The sequence below is a fragment of the Myotis myotis genome, unplaced genomic scaffold, assembly GCF_014108235.1.
Source record: "Myotis myotis isolate mMyoMyo1 unplaced genomic scaffold, mMyoMyo1.p scaffold_m19_p_4, whole genome shotgun sequence".
NCBI classification, from domain to species: domain Eukaryota; kingdom Metazoa; phylum Chordata; class Mammalia; order Chiroptera; family Vespertilionidae; genus Myotis; species Myotis myotis.
This window is the reverse complement of record NW_023416346.1, coordinates 37,150,026-37,162,703: the sequence shown is the minus strand read 5'-3', so window position 1 is coordinate 37,162,703 and position 12,678 is coordinate 37,150,026. Positions and strand designations below refer to the sequence as shown.

General features: G+C 40.5%; 2 protein-coding genes across 2 annotated transcripts in view; both read right to left on the bottom strand.

The window, feature by feature from the left end:
* Positions 1–2,599, bottom strand: part of TENM1 (teneurin transmembrane protein 1) — a 124,905-nt gene extending 122,306 nt beyond the window's left edge. Inside the window, exon 1 of the mRNA XM_036305883.1 lies at positions 2,453–2,599. Within this exon, the coding sequence (XP_036161776.1) occupies positions 2,453–2,535 (83 nt within the window). The 5' untranslated portion in view covers positions 2,536–2,599. The remainder of the gene's footprint in view (positions 1–2,452) is intronic.
* An 8,474-nt stretch (positions 2,600–11,073) lies between these two features.
* The window catches only part of LOC118653373 (teneurin-1-like), a 64,646-nt gene continuing 63,041 nt past the window's right edge, over positions 11,074–12,678 (bottom strand). Inside the window, exons 9-10 of the mRNA XM_036304118.1 lie at positions 12,155–12,404; positions 11,074–11,089 (exon numbers count right to left, since the gene is read on the bottom strand). Of these exons, the coding sequence (XP_036160011.1) occupies positions 11,074–11,089; positions 12,155–12,404 (266 nt within the window). The remainder of the gene's footprint in view (positions 11,090–12,154; positions 12,405–12,678) is intronic.

Here is a 12,678-nt window from a genome sequence, read left to right as displayed (position 1 = left end):
AGTCATTTCTCTAAGGACCCCTGGTTCCTTTTATTGGAGAATGGTATTGGAAACTGAGATCTGGGTGCTGGGCATTAAGCGTTTTTATTTTCACATATCTCTCCTGCAACTACACTGTGAGCTCTTTGCAGGTAGGAACTGTATTCATCTCTCTATCTCCAGTGCCAACAGAGTGTCTGACAGGGTCGATGTTCAGTAAGTGCTGAACTAAACTGAACTGAAGGACATGAAACTAAGACATGGAAGAGTTCAGGCCTTGGCTACTTGCCAAGCAAAATGGAGGGGAGAGGTCATCGGAATAATTAAGATATCCTTAAGGACTGGCATGTTCCTGATTCTATTTGTAATTGTATTTGCCCTCTAAGCATATTTATGCATGTGAAGGATAGTAAAGGCTTGCAAATACTGATGAAAGACCCAGTTTAGAGTTTTAATTGGCAAAAAATCAGGTCCAATTGGAATACTTGACTTTTTTCTACTTACCTTCATCAAATAAGAGAATCCGGTAGATTCCAGGGACATCTTCAACCCTGGAACCACCATGACAGCTGCTGTAAATAAACTTTAAAGCGCCCCAACAGACTCCAGAATTGATTTGGCAGTCATGTCAGACAAGGCATCTCTGTAGCAAAGACTGCTTAAATACAGGTTTGAGTAAAAGTGTTTACATATCTGGTTGAATTTTTGCCTTCAGAATAAAATTTCTTCAGTGCCCTTATATCTTTCTAGACTAAAGGAGAAGGGTCACAACCCTTCCCGAAAACAACTTTCAATACTTCGGTAGCCTGTTTATGGAAGTTTCACCTAAGCCAGATGAATCAGGTTTTGTTTAGGAAAAGTCCATGGGCTGTTTTTCTAAGAGAAATGGTATTCATACAAAAGCACTTTGGAATGTATTACATTCATTTATTAACAAATACTCCCAATGTGCCTGTGAGGGAAGTTAGAATAGTCATTCTCCTCAAATCTCAGCTGGGGAAACCCAGACACATAGAGGGCTTGCCCAGGGTCACTAACAAGCCTGTGCCTGGACCTAGAGTAAATTAGATCATATGTGACTGAGAGTACAAAATACCTTCAGAATATTCTGGTTCTAAAGGTGGCAAAGAAAAAAAAAATCAGTGTGTTCTTGCCTTCTTCTAACTGAGCAGCATATCCTATTTAGCGCAGCTGTTCTTAAACTTTGTGCACTGGCCTTTAGAAAATGGAATAGCCCAACAAACCAAATTCAAATCTGATTAATGTTATTTTCTTGACAGCCAACAGTCAGGAAGGTCTCCTATACTGATATGTCATTTCTTACTATTTCATGCCATTTCCCAAGCGTACTTCAGCTCTTTTCAGATTGGTTTCTTTTTACTCTCTGAAAACATGCCAAACCTGACAAAGAAAAAACACTGGACTAAATTCCAATTTGTTCGAATCCCTCATGTCTAAATGCATATTGCAATTTGGGATATGTGAAGATTTCTTTTATAACTTCATTGTTAGACTTACTGTCACCTTCTGGTTAGTTTTACATTTGGGCAACGCCCTTCAACTGAACAAAAATCACTTCATTCACGCTAGTTAAAAATCACATAGATTGTAAAATGGGCAATTAATGTTTATAATTAATACTATGCAACACTTTACCAGTAAGCAATTTGACAACCAACCTAATTTGTTTAAGAAATTAGTTATGCTAAAGTAACAAGGCTGAGCGTGTGCACTGGCATTTAGGAAGTGGCATCTTCCCAAACAAAATCCAAATTAAAAATCCTATCAGTGCCATTGTGATGACAATTGGCATTCGGAAGTGAACAAATTCAATTTTCTCCTTGGTAATTTCAGGTAATTTAGAACAGTTTTGACAAGTGTAATGCATAAACAAATTGAACAGAAATACTCATTATGATTAATTTTGGAGCTTTGTGTCATTGTTGGTAAATGGTCAGTTTACAGTTTTCTTATTATTTCTTTTTGGTGAGAAGAACTAAAAACCACGAGGTCACATAAAAGAAAAAAGGAAACATCTTGCTCAAGAAGATCATGGGGTCACTGTCTCTTATTATTCTTATCAACTGTATTTCTAGATTGAGGAAGCCTGCTGCATTCCCCCTCTCTCTACCTGCAACTGGAAAGCATTGAAGCTATTGGAACATACAGTCTCAGTTGTGATATCACCCAAGGAAAAAATGAAGAGACTTAAGGCCTTGCTTTCCACTAAAGTGCGGAGCAACAAGCTTTCCCTTCATATCTTTTCAGTATATTCTGGTCCTCCAGCAAATTCCCACTTAGTGGCATTCTCTTCTTTTGGAAGAAACTTACCTGAGTCAGAATTTCCAAGTTCACTTTCACATTACTCCTTTAACTTTAGTTAAGAAGTAAAATTTCCCTGTTAGCACATTATTAGGAAGTGGCCTCTTAGGCAAGAAGGGGCATTAGGCAGCTGCCCATGTGATTTGCTTACCTATGTCTGGTGTCTCTGTTTCTAGGGTGCACAAGGTATCCACGAGTAGCAAGTAAAAGTAAATAGAGAGGCATCAGTATCATTCAACAGGGCAAATCTCACCAGACACACCAATCCTAACTCAGCTTGTGGCTGTCAGAGAGACTCTATGGGGAGGGATCATTTAGTCAGATATGCAAGCCTGAGTGGACCCAATCACTGCTGGTTCTCCTGCTAAGATGGTATCAAGGTGATTGAACATCCTGTTTGGTGGGTGGGCAAAGCTCTAAGGCAGTTTTTGCAAAAAGCCCTCTCTGGACCATTTTTATCAGAATCACTCGGGCTCTTGCCATGTGTGCAGTTTCCTGGGGCTCTCCTAGTCATACTGAGTCAGAACCTCGAGGTGGGAGAGGAACCTGGGGATTTTATTTTTAACAAACTCAGCTGGTGATTCAGACACAAAATAAGGTTTAAAAACAGCTGGGCTGAGGTTTCAGGAAGTAGCCACTGCCAAGGGCCTGAGCATTCTAGTTTCTGATTTGAAAGCCACCTTATCAAAATGCAAAATCCCTGTTTTATTACTGGGTCTTGTGGGACATTCCAAGATTACTGGCATCCCAAACCAAACCCTAAGACATTTATATGACCTCAAGAGATAAGATGAGGACATTACTTGTGCACATTAGTACATTACTCAGCAATATTAAAAAATTAAATTTAAAGTATAAAGGTTTTTCTCTTAGACCATGACAGAATGTCCCTGGCATCAAAATAGCTTCAGTAAAATATCATGTATATCAACTACTAGGTCCTTGTGTGTTCCAGCTGTTCGAGCTCCAACGGGCAACTGCAATGGGTGAAACAGCACTATCAGATCAAAAGAAGCAGAACACGTTGGGGGCCCCTGATCTGTAAGCCATTAGGCACAGGGTATTTCACTCTGGGATCTGCTATGAGGCTTCTCACATAGGGAGTGCAGCCTGACAAGCCTGACTTTGGGTCAAATCTGCCCAGAATTAGAAGACTATAATCATCTGTGAAATATAGTCATTTTAATTTTAAAATCCTTTTAAATCTGGCCCTTTATGTCACTTGGAAAAACACAAAGAAAACAAATCTTTTTATCTAAACTAGAAAATATTCTTATTCTTCAGAACATCAGGCAAGAAGAAAAGACACAACATGATTTCATTTGAAGCTGTCTGCTACTACTAATTCAACGCTCTTTAAAGACAATATTCCTGGGATTTTACTAGTTGGGCCACAGGTCACGATCCACTGACTTTTCCTTTTCTCTGGCCTGCCTCAAAAGGGTAGGTATCCTGTGGGTTGACACAAAAGGTCAAAAGGTAAGAAGGGGAGCTCTGATTAGAAACCTGGCCTCAGGCATTTGAACCTTTTTGAGTTTCTTTGTCTCTGGGCACTTGCTTGTTTTTGTGGCCTCTACAATCCTGGCTGAGTGTGCTGGAGGGTGGTTTTAATCACTGTTACATGGTTGATCCTCCTGGAGGAAGATGAGTTGTGAAAGTACTAGAAGGACCTCATTAAAACATGATTTTACCCACAACATGTTCTCATGGTACAGAATCATCTTAGGTGATAGCAAGGAGGGGGGAAAGGGATGGTTTGACTTTTCAGCAGCTGCTTTTGATCCTGCCAATAATGTCACTCTGAATTTGGAAAGATGTCCCATATTATGCAGAGCAGCTTCTCTCATTAATATCTCAGAAAGAGGAAGTGAAAATGATGGAATTTATTTCCAGTGTGTGACCTTGTTCTGTCTCAGAATTACTTTTAGTTAAGGATTTAGCATTGAGCCACCACCAAAGTCGGTCTGCTGTCTAGCTAGCAACTGACTGCATGCTGAGGTGCCAGTGTGTGAGCTCTTCACAAGGGCCTTAGCCCATCAGTGGTGCTGCCACTTGGCAATTGACTGACTTGAAGCTTGCCATGAGTTAGGAGGAGAAAGGAGTAGAATTACAAATCTTTTTAGAACAAGGAACACTCCTGATGGTAGGATTTTGAAGTTGATCTTTGATTTTGTTCAGTATCTATATGATTAAAGGAGCCATCTATACTTTTTTAATTAAAAAATTAATTGAGATATAATTCATGCACCATAAAATTCACCCTTCTAAAAGTACAATTCAGTAGTTTCTAGTATATCCATAGAAATGTGTAAGCATTGCCATCATCCAATTCCACAACATTTTCATCATCTCCTGAAGAAACCCTGTATCCATTAGCAGGCACTCCCTATTCCCCACCTACCTCAGCCCCAGGCAACCACTAATCTATTTTCTGTCTCTGTGGATTTGCCTATTCTGGATAGTACATATAAATGGAATCATAGAATAGGAATACTTTCACTTAGTATGATGTCCGACCTATTCTTTTTATATTTTCGTGACATGGGAGATGGAGAAAGAGAGACTATGCCAACTTTGAAGTTGCTGTCTAGTGACCTGGAATCATGAGAATTTGCCTGGCCTGCTCAGTGGTGGCTGCAACACTTTACTTGTTCTTCATGCTCTCCTCAGCTTCTTTCCTTAGTACTTAGCCTGAAATATTTAATGTTGAAGAACAGACTTTCCTTCCTGCTCATCCTTCCCTGGTGTTCTTCCTCAGAAGACCAAGTTCCCATTCCTGCCATTCACTGACATCTTAGTGCTTCCAATGCCACTACACTTATCTAAGACTAGCCTCCCCCTTGCTCCAGCCCTGTCTATAGCCCTTATCACAACTTACCTGTCTTGTGTTTTAGGGTCCTGCTTTCAGCTAGCAGTTCCTTTGAAAATAAATCTGACAAATGAATCCATGCCCAGGGACTAAGGAGGATTTTAGCTCGATGGGTCATTCTAAAAGAGGTTCTTGTGGGAACGCTTAGAGATACAATGTCTTAACTTAAAGGAACACATTTTCTAGAGTAGAAATTTGGGGCACTATGCAAGGCCAGTGAAGATGTTTTTGGGTGAGTTGGAGGGAACCTTTGAAAGCTACTGATAAGACATGAGATCACACTGGGGAGGTAACCACCTAGTTAATCTACATGAGTGTTTCTCTATTTGTAGCTTCAGTGCTGTTGACAGAAGGATGGTTCTTGGTCATTTCTCAGATATTATCAGAAATCTCAAAGTTGGGGTTCCATTTGTTTTTTCAGCAGAGTGCTCTAAAAGTTCCATTGCCCCTCAGCATGCTAACTGCCCCCAAGTGGGTGTTATTCCTGTTCTACTTAACCTTCAGTCAATGCCAGGAGTTGAGTCCTGAGAACAATGTGGTAAATATTAACCAGTCACTGTATAGGAAAGAGTAAAATCAAGATAAATTTTCATGTTACATTGACATTTGTCCAGTCCAAAATACTCAAGGTACCAAGAAAAAATTGCCAGGCTCTTATTTTCTTCTTTCTTTCATTTTAACGGAAAGAACACAATAAATTGTGGAGATTAACAGCATCTTGAACAATAACAACATAGGGTTTTTATAAAGAATAAATCATTTCTTGTCATGCTTAATTGGTTTTCTAATAGATTTTTTGAAATTAGAAGACAAGAGGAGAGTAAGACAGGTATTCATATTTGAATTTTTGCAGAGAACTTGATATGTGTCTCCTATTTTTACTTATATACTTATCCCTGTTAGATTTAGAAAACTAAAAAGTGTCCTAAAGACCATAATCAAAGGAAAAAGAAATAGTCATAGTTGATGAGAAATAGTTGAAGGACTTGGGCTATTTAGACTGAAGAAGAAAAAGCCCAGGAACCTATGATATCTCTTCATACTGATAAAAGTTTATCAGGTAAAGAGGGACATGGCTTCTGGGCTGCTTCAGACATTAACCTTTGCCACTACTGAGTGGATGTTCCATGAAGGCAGATTTTAGTTCAATATAAGCAACAATTTTCTAATAGAGTACTCCAAAGATGTAATGAGCTGTCTAGAGAGCTATTTAAGTTTCCTGTTATTAAAAGAGATCAAACAAAGTAGAGATAATCAAATGTCATGGATGTAATGGGCACTATGTTACACCAGAGTGTCTATGGACTAGAAGAGTCTCTAGACCAGCGGTTCTCAACCTGTGGGTCGCGACCCATTTGGGGGTCAAACGACCCTAAGACCATCGGAAAAAACATATATAATTACATATTGTTTTTGTGATTAATCACTATGCTTTAATTATGTTCAATTTGTAACAATGAAAATATATCCTGCATATCAGATATTTACATTATGACTCATAACAGTAGCAAAATGACAGTTATGAAGTAGCAACGAAAATAATTTTATGGTTGGAGGTCACCACAACATGAGGGTCGAGGCATTAGGAAGGTTGAGAACCACTGCTCTAGACTCTTCTAACAGTAAGCTCACAAATCTGTGATGTCCCTTTGGTGTTACAGAAATATGTGTGTGTGTATAAAACTTTAACATGAGAAGCAAATCGCTAGAGATACCTAGACCTAAATTAGAAATGACTCTATCTTTAAAAAAATCTTCAAATATTGTATTTTTGACCCTCACATTTAATTACATGGTGTTATAAGCTCTCCTTTTACCTCAATTTCCCACTGAAAGAAAGCACTAAGGTATGTACATATGTGTGAAATCTACAGTGAATAGGCAAAAGGCACTATATACTTAAATAAAAAGAAATAATACTGTTGCTCTTGGCATATTGCTAATGATAAAGCCATAACTGACTTTCCCTTATTCCCGCCCCCCACCCCCATTCAGCCAGTGGGGGACCAGCTAGATGAAATAAATGATTGGCAACCAATGAAATTATTTTTGAGGTCAGATGAAAGAAACTTGGTTGGGGACAGTTTAGATCAGCAGAGCTAAGTTAGAAAAAAAATCTATAGTCTTCCAATTTTTGAAATGTCAAGAAGCATCTGGAATTGTTCAGTGGGGCCCAATATGGAACAGAAGATGGAAGAGAAGGAAATCTAGAAGGACATCCTAGAGGAGCAAACTTTATGTTCTCTCAAAATGTCATCAAACTTTGGGCTGAGAACTATAATCTGTGGATCTTAAAACAAATGAAACTTTATAAAACATGTAAGAGGATGCCCAAATATTAACTTGAAGTCAATTTTATAGATAGGGAAGTAGAGAACAGAGCAGTTAACTTATATAATGAATAACCTGACAGAAAGTGAAGACACAGAACATTCTCTATCCCTTTCTGTAATAACCTATTGAAAATATTACTCTTCTAGGTACAGCTATAAATGCAACAAATAACATAATGACTATATTAGTCTGTGTTTCCAAGGAAACAAATGACTCAACCAAGTAAGATGAATTATATGCACATGGGGGGGGGCAAGTAAATTAACGGATTTTAACAAAAAATTGGTACAAAATAAAATTTTTATCTATATACAGTAGAACTCAATGAACATTATGGTTCTTAAGATAGCAAAGCGTTATTATATCAACATATTTCTCTCTAGAAAGTTCAAATCTGGAAAAGTTATAAAGCAAATGGAGAAATTCACCAATTACATGTGAAAGATGCAATGTACACAGTATAAGCTACTGACCAGGATAGATACTTTTAAAGTAACTGAATCTAATAAGCACTATATTAGTTTCTCAGTAAACATGACAGATAATGTTTGTTGATATAAACTGGTTTGATATTTTTGACTATAGTCACACAGTTAGGGAGTTACCTGTCAATTAGGTCAAAATGTTCCTGCATATTCAGTCAATTAATTTCTCTGATGGCCAATCACAGGAGTGTTGGAGTAAAGAAGGGAGAACTATTTTTTTCTTCTTGAACCTAATACACAGACTCTTACACATGAGTATATGAAAGGGCTGCATTCACACAGTAGGTTGCTGGGGGAGGGGATGCAGGGAGAGAAGGAAAATATGTGAGAACCTGAAATTATATGTATGATTTTATCTGAATCTGTTTTTTTCTGAGGAGGGGGTCCATAGTCTTTAATACAGGAGTAGGCAAAAATAAGTTTACAGTTGTGAGTACACAAATCACAGAGCTTGTTCTTGTATTATTATTTACTAGAGGCCCGGTGCACAAAAATTTGTGCACTTGGGGGGGGAAGGGGGGGGTCCCTCAGCCTGGCCTGTGCCCTCTCGCAGTCTGGGACCCCTCGGGAGATAATGCCCTGCTGGCTTAGGCCTGCTCCCGGGTGGCAGAGGGCAGGCCCAATCCCTAGGTGCAGCCCCTGGTCAGGCTCAGAGCAGGGCCAACTGGGGAGTTGGGGCGCTGCGCCCTGTCATGCACAGAGCAGGGCGGATCGGGAGGTTGTGATGCCACCCTCAGTCACGCTCAGGGTAGGGCCGATTGGGGGGTTGGGGCACCTCCCCATCACACTCAGGGCAGGGCGGATCAGGGGGTTGGGGCGCTGCCCCCTGTCATGCACAGAGCAGGGCCGATCAGGGGGTTGGGGCACCGCACCCTGTCACACACAGAGCAGGGCCGATCAGGGGGTTGAGGCGCCGCACCCTGTCACACACAGAGCCGCAGGGTGATCAGGGGGTTGGAGCTCCCCCCTATCAGGCACAGAGCAGGGCTGATCAGGGGGGTGGGGCGCCTTCCCCTGTCACGAACAGAGTAGGGCAGATAGGGAGGTTGTGACCTTGCCCCCTGTCACACACAGAGCCGCAGGGCGATCAGGGGGTTTGGGCGCTGCCCCCTGTCACGCTGATCCCGGTGTCGGGAGGCCTCTCGGCTCCACTGATCCCGGTCTGGGAGGCCTGCGGCTCCGCTGATCCCGGTTCTAGGAGGCATATTACCCTTTTACTATATAGGATAGAGGCCTGGTGCATGGGTGGGGCTGGCTGGTTTGCCCTGAAGGGTGTCCTGGATCAGGGTGGGGGTTCCCACTGGGGTGCCTAGCCAGCCTGGGTGAGGGGATGATGGCTGTTTGCAGCTGGTCACACACCCTTCAGGGTGGGGGTCCCCACTGGGGTGCCTGGCCAGTCTGGGTGAGGGGCTGAGGGCTGTTTTCAGGGTGACTGAAGCTCCCAACTGCTCCTTTTTTTCTTTTTTTTTTTTTTTTTTATTCTGGGCCAGCTTTAGCTCTGAGGCTCCAGCTCTTAGGCCTCCGCTGCTGAAAGAAGGTATCTGGTTTGTTTTGGTTCTATAATCGAAACAATGTATAACTCCAGCTCTGAGATCCCGGGCTCACTGAAAGCAGGTTTCTGGGGTTTTGTTTAGCGTCTATATTTGTTACTATGTTTCTTAAACTGCAAGCTCAGAGGCCGGCAAGGCAGGCGGGGAATGTTGGAGTCCTCCGTCACTGAAGTAAGCAAGCTTCATGTTAGTTTCAAGCTGCCTGGCTGCCGGCCGCCATCTTGGCTGGCAGTTAATTTGCATATTGCCCTGATTAGCCAATGGGAAGGGTAGCAGTCATATGCCAATTACCATGTTTCTCTTTTATTAGATAGGATTCTTGTATGATATATTTTTCCATATCAACAACTGTAAACTTACTTTTGCCCACTCCTATAGATTTTCAAGGGGTCTGAGAATTTAAAAAAAAAATGTTAAGAAGAGCTACTCTAAAGGATGTTAGCTCAGAAGAGCCAGCTATGGAGACTCAGGTTAAGTGGGAGAGCCTGGGTGTGTGAGCAAGCCTTTGTGTTTGAAGAGCTGTGACAATGGGAGAAAACAGTGCTGTGGTGTAAGACTGAATAAAGGGACTGGACAATACTTCACACTGTCAGAAACTAATTTTTCTTTGTACTGAGAAAATTACTTTGGAATTAGGGTCCAAGTTATTCTATTTTATTTTTCAAATGACTTTGTGTTGAAGGTCATAAGATGCTTTGGACTAAAATGCAAATTTGTGAACTGTTAAGGATCCTTGACCAAGGAGAATCTCATCAATGAATGACAACTGCTCCACCTTAGGGAAATTTGCATTTAAATTATAATAAAAAGGACTATATTTAGCTGGATTTTCTTTATAGTAATATTTTCGTTGCTTTTATAGGTAATCCTAAGATTTTTTTCTTTGAGGAGATGGCTATATAGGATTAGTTTTATAGGGGTTCAGTATATAGGCTCAGCAAGACAAGAGGCTCTGTCTACCTGACAGTCCCTATCTGTATAACTGGAAACTTTCAGATGGTGAATGAATTGTTCAGTGTTCCGTCCATGTTTGGCATCATGTAGACTGAGCATCTCTAGGATTTTGAAAACAATCTAGAATGTTGTATAAATCATTTCCAAGTTTAGGCATACAACCATCCTAGCCTTTCTCTTTGGTTTCCCAGTAAGTAGTTGCCCAAAGAGATATACTTCTGGAAATGACAAGTCCCTGTGACATCCTGAGGTATATGAACATTTGATTAGGGCAGGGTGGTATGAATTAGTCCTTCTCTAGACTCTATAGATGTGCTTTATCTTTCTAAAATCTTAATTTTACAGTCCATTTTTTTATTAGCCAAGGGATTTAACAGCTTTCTTCTCTATGACAGCGTTTGCAATTCTAATTAAGGAATGTATTAAAACTGGAGTGAATTAATGTGAAAAATAGATGGGGGCATGGGACTAGAAGATTTCCCTTGCTAGGTGTGAAGGACTAACTAAGTCTGAGAAAAGGGAGGTAGATTCCAAAGCAAGCACAAGAATACGAGAAATTTAGATGAATGTCCAAATGTATTCAAATCTCCATGGTCCTGTGAACAGAAGTGTTGAATGAAAATGACCTAAGACTTTTCATGTGCCTTGACTAGCCTTGACGGTGCTCTGTACATTTAAGATGCTCCCTCAAAGTCTCTGATCAATGAGGTGATGCCTGAGGCAACAATTGTTTAATACAGCAGTTTATAGGATGAAAATATATTATAGCATCAAAATCTTCCGGGACCTAGAGAAACTTTTAGCCTGAAGTTCCAAAGATGTATGGCAAAGATAAAGCTGCCACAACCAACTAGAAGGAAGGCTCTACCAATTTAGCTATGGGAGAAGAAACAGGTCTGTCTATCCTGCTGGGATGGAGGTGGATGCTTTCCCTTTCTAGGACTCCAGAAGGCATGTATTTGTGTCTTATAGGCCCGAAGGGATAAAACAAAGCTGATTAAACTACGGTTTACATAGTTCAGGACATTAACTACTATAAGGTATGAATTCCTTTCAAGGTGTTTTGACTTTGTACTTTCAAGAAAATTCCTAGAACAGTATAAGAAAGTCTCAAGATGAATACTTTAATCATTTTTCTCCCCATTGGGATAGAGCTTTTAAGGGTAAAAAACTCATTCTTCCTTTTATATCATGCCATGTAAACACAGACTTACATTTTCTTTTATATGAAGTGACCACTTCAAAAGATTGGACCTGAAGAGTTTAGAAAGGTTAGCCTTTTGAATCTGGCAACACACCTATGTGCTAGAGCAGAATAGGTATTTCCAATCAGTCTTTGTAGTGGCCAAAAGGGGTTGAGTGACTTACCTGAGCACTTGGAAGTATTGAGATCCATGTCAGTAATGGCAGTGCACATAGGGAAAGCCACACATACAGGGATGTCAACACTTCCTGGTTCGCCAAAGCAGTACTCAAAGTTTCCTTCAGGTCGGAGGAGTAGGCATGCTGACCTATGTCCTGCATCCCTAATTTCTGCATCTTACTTCAGGGCTACAATATGGGCAACTGTATATCCTGCTCCTGGCAATGCCTTGTCTCTTCACGTTATCTCATTCTTGCTTTTTCTTATCCGGTAAACATAGAGATTAGAAGAGACTTACCTTAATTCCAAAATACCAACAGAGTTTCCTGAGGGAAATATTCGCCTTACAAAATTGAAGTCACCAACATACACACTACCATCAGGGCCAGAAGCTAAAGCAACAGGAGCAAAGAGTTTGTTGTTGTGGGCTGGGCCATTGCAGTTGGTGCAGGCTACACTCCGTTGGTGTCCATTACCCATTATAGTTGATATGACTGGGGGCTGCTGGGAAATAAACATATTTTCTCCATTCCCTTTATGTATGATTCCTAGATCCAAGAAAAAAAAAGAGAATAAAATAAAAACAAAAATTACCACACAACATTTTCAGCAACATTTTAATTTTTCTCTCATTGTGCAAAGCAAGAAGGAGCTTTGGCATTGGTATAAAAGAATTTGAGAGTGCAACATACTACTCTTGGTTTTATTGAACTTCAGAGCCACCATCAATAGTACCACAATGCTTTGCCTCAGTTTGCCCATCTGTGAAATGGGTTAATACATCCAGTTCCTTTAATGCTGATGCTAACTGCCTTAATAAAA